At 62.3% G+C, this 3786-nt stretch overlaps 1 protein-coding gene across 1 annotated transcript; it reads right to left on the minus strand.

The window, feature by feature from the left end:
* Window positions 1-603: 603 nt before the first annotated feature.
* On the minus strand, window positions 604-1346 carry LOC143266313 (uncharacterized). The gene is made up of 2 exons (XM_076541848.1): window positions 789-1346; window positions 604-717 (listed from the first exon to the last, which is right to left on the minus strand). The coding sequence occupies exons 1-2, from the start codon at window positions 1344-1346 to the stop codon at window positions 604-606; spliced, it is 672 nt and encodes a 223-aa protein (XP_076397963.1).
* Between the last annotated feature and the right edge of the window lie 2440 nt (window positions 1347-3786).

A 3786-nucleotide genomic window follows, 5' to 3' on the forward strand; every position in this document is an offset into this window, starting at 1 on the left:
CGGCCCGGGATGCCGTCAGGGCCTGGTGCAGTGTTGCGTGCACTGACCCTCTTGACGGCATAGACGAGCTCCTCGTCCGAGACCCCCATATCGTCGGTCCACTGAAGGCGGGCCGACGACCCGGAGCGCGCCGGTGGATCGTCGTCGCGCGGAAATAAAGTGTCCACGACGCGCCCCAGTAGCTGAGGGTCTAAGCTCTCCGTAACCGGCGGGGCGTATGGCCTAAGTTTACCCACAACTAACTTATATGGCCGCCCCCACCGGTCCCGCTCAAGAGAGCCGAGGAACTCGTCCCAGGCTCGATCCTTGGACTCCCTGATGGCTTTCTTGTAAGCCGCTACCCCCTCCCGGTAGCAGCCCCAAAGTTGCTGCTCCCTCGCGGGGTCGCGGTTGCGTCTCCGTCGGGCGCGCAAATACTGGCGACGCAATGGCAGACATGCTGCGCGCAATTGCGCTATCTCCCCCGTCCACCAGTACGCCGCCCGACGCGGGCAAGGGGTGGCCCGGGGCATCGCTACGTCGCAGATATCCTGCATGGTGCCCCGGAACCACTGAGCCTCGCCCTCGACGTCCGCGACCTCCCCAGCCGGAGAAGCCGGCCAGCTAACCGCGAGGGCCGCAGCCACCATCATATCCTGATCTAGCCTCTTCAGCGCCCATCTTTTCGGCGGTGGGCGTCCACCCCGGCGGCGCCGGGTTTCGGAGGAGAACTTTATCCTAATAAAGAGATGATCGCTTAATGTTTCAGTCTCCTCCTCGACCCGCCAGCTCGCAACCATGCGCGCGACCTCAGGGGAGCCCCAGGACAAGTCCACCACAGACTCCCCCTGCGGACGCACGCAGGTGCTCGCCGAGCCCCTGTTGAGCAACAGGAGCCCTTGCGCCGCCGCCCAATCCAGGGTTACCTGGCCTCTCGCGTCGGTCCTCGGGGAACCCCACTCGCGAGCCTTCGCGTTGAAGTCCCCGAGGACCAGAACGCGCTGGGTGGGGCAACGCGACGCTAACTGCCCCACCCTATCCAACAACTCCTCGTACTCTGCGAGAGGCCAGCTGGGTGGTGCGTAGACGCCCACCACCGCTACGTCCCCCCATCGAACCGCGACGGCTCCCCTACCCGCTGCAATCGCGGTACAGGGGGGGGAGCCGGATGCCCCACGCGACACTATCGCGACAAGTGCTCCGCGGCCCTCCGCGTCCGCGAACCAGTTAGGCTGGTCCGGGACGCGGTAGGGCTCCGCCACGATCCCGATCGAACAATTCCACTCGGCGAGGGTGTGCAGGAAGACGTCCTGGGCCCTCGCCGAGTGGTTCGCGTTTCCTTGCAGAATGGGGCTCAATGGCCCCATCACTGATGTCCTTCAACAGCCACCTCCATGGCGCTTCCATCAGCCTGTATGGCCTGTTGTGTCGTTTCTTCCCCAACGGTTGCTTGCGCCTCGCCCTCTTCTCTTTCGATTTCGTTGCCCCTCCCCTTTCCTGTGGTGGGTGCTACAGCCATCCTCTTTTCTTTTTCGCTAGTCGCTGCGTTCTTCCTTCTCGGCGGTTTGGGGGCACACCCAGCCGCTCCTAGACGATGCGCGTCCGGCCTCCCGAGGTCGCTACAGAGGGGGCACTTTAGCTTGTTGCCGCACTCTGCGGCTTTGTGCCCCCCTCTCCGCATGCGTAGCAGCGTCCGGAACGGATGACCGCCTCGCCGCACTGCGCCGCCGTGTGCCCCTTCTGGAGGCAGCGGAAACAATGCATCGGGCGGGCCGCTAATATCTCGACCCGCGCCGACGTCCACCCAATCCTGATACGTCCCGCTGCCTCCGCCTTCTTCGCTGTCTGCAGCGGGCATCTGACCCACACGGTCCCCATGGAGTTTCGGGACCTCCTTATCTCCCCGACTTTAATTTCTTGGGGCGAGCAGTCCCCTAGCCTGGCCAAGACTTCTGCAATCTCCTCTCTCTCTATTGAGTCGTCTAAATTCAATAGACGCAACTCAGTTGTCTTGATCGGGTTTGCCACCTTCACATCTGACTCACCGAAGACTTCCCTTAATCTTCCTGCCAAGTTCGCGGCCTTGGTCTTTCCTTCTTCCCCAGGGATTCCTAATACTAATCCCCCTGTGGCCGCCTTTCTTATTTTAATCTCGTCGATCCCCATTTCTGCAAGCTCCTTAGGGGCGACTGATTCCCTCGCCTTCTTTAGCACCTGGGAGTACGTGGTTTGACCCCCAGGTGCCACCGTCAACGTTACGGCCGCTGTTCTCGGCGGGCGCGGAACCCTGACCCTCTTCTTGGGCACTGGCTGCACTGCTTTTACCCCCGTCGCCCCCGGCGCCGCCGGAGGCCGGTTGGTTGGCTTCCTCGCTGTGGGAGCGGAAGCTTTCACTTGCTGCCCCTCCTTTTTTGCCTGCTGCCTGGCCTTCCGGCCCAGGACCGTGGTCCATAGCTCCCCCTGCGTAGTGGCCTTTGGGTGGGGGGCTGCAGCCTGGACGCTGGGTGCCGCTCTTCTCGTCGCTTCTGCTCCAACGTTGGCCGCCCTTGGTGCCGCCTTTGGCCGCGGCGCCGGCTTGGGCTGGGCCCTGCGTTGTGCGCTGGTACTGGTCGGCCTCCTCGCTGCTGCCTTCAGCTCTGCCGACAATTCCTCTACCTTCTTCATCAGTTGAGCTACGACCAACTCCAGCCCCGAACCTCGGTCGTCGCTCTTCCTCGCCTCCCGAGCTATAATTGCGGCAGTCTCTTCCCTTGACGGCTTCCTCTCTCGTGCAGGCTCCACCGTCCTCGCCTCTTCGCGAACCGGGTCCGCCACCGTGTCCAACGGTTCAGCCTCACTCATAGATTGCGGCTGCTCTATCTCCATCGCTGGAGCTCCTTCAACCGCCTCCGTCGGGCTCATTAAAACCCGTGGCGGACTGTTGGTTTCTACCACCAACCTCCTCTTCGCATCTTCTCTCTCTGATTCGGAGGTCGAAAGAAGCCTCCTGCGCGTCCTCCTCACAGCTCCGGTCCTCCCTTCTTCCTGGGGTGGTGCTACGCCAGGCGTTGTCCCCTTAAGTCGCTCCACCTCAAGTCGGAGCGCCGCCAGGTCTTCGGCCATTTTCCTTCTCTCCTCTTGAGCGGCTCTCAGTTGCCTTTTGAGCTGCTCTTTCTCATCCTCCTCTGTCGTGCGCGTGAGCGCCGCTGACGTGCGTGTTTTTGGGGGCTCCTGAGCAGCCTCTTCGGTCCTGCCCTCCCCCACGTCTCGCCGCTTCGCCAGCTCGGTCGTCAATCCCTCTATGTAGTTTGACGATATCCGCAGCTGGCGGACGCTCGTTCCCTTTAAATTTGTAGAGCCCCTGGCGACTCTACGAATGAGGTCAGTGTACCTGAGTAGCTCGGCCTGCAGGTCGACCGTCGTCAGGTGCCTCACCTCCCTCATTACATCCTCCACCTCAGGGATGGGTTTGCTGCCCTTGCTTGGCGGTGGCACAGGTCGGGACGTGTCATAAGCCCCGAGCTCCTTGTCCAGCTCAAGTTCCCTTCTCTTTGCTTCCGCCAGCCGCTCCTTGGCCTCGGCCAGGCGAACGTAATCGCCAGTCGTAGGCGGCCGACCTCTTCCGCGAGAGCTCCTGCTGTCATTCCTGATCGGCGTACTATCTACCGATATGACTGAGGAGTCCGAATCGCTGTCCCCCTCTTCATTCAGGACTCTCCTCCTCGGGACGGGTATCCTCTCCTTCGCTTTCGGTTGTGTCTCCGTGGTGCCCAACCGTTCGCGACCCACATCGCTGGCGTCCGACGATGCCCTGCTTAGGCGACTCGA

The sequence above is a fragment of the Megachile rotundata genome, unplaced genomic scaffold (genome assembly GCF_050947335.1).
Source record: "Megachile rotundata isolate GNS110a unplaced genomic scaffold, iyMegRotu1 scaffold0192, whole genome shotgun sequence".
Lineage (NCBI taxonomy): Eukaryota > Metazoa > Arthropoda > Insecta > Hymenoptera > Megachilidae > Megachile > Megachile rotundata.

Excerpts from the sequence above, each read along its gene's own strand:
- LOC143266313 (XM_076541848.1), bottom strand. The coding sequence starts at position 1,346 with ATGGGGCCATTGAGCCCCATTCTGCAAGGAAACGCGAACCACTCGGCG. Across the intron at positions 718-788 it reads TGTCCTGGGGCTCCCCTGAG|GATAAAGTTCTCCTCCGAAA; the intron begins GTCGCGCGCATG and ends TCTCTTTATTAG.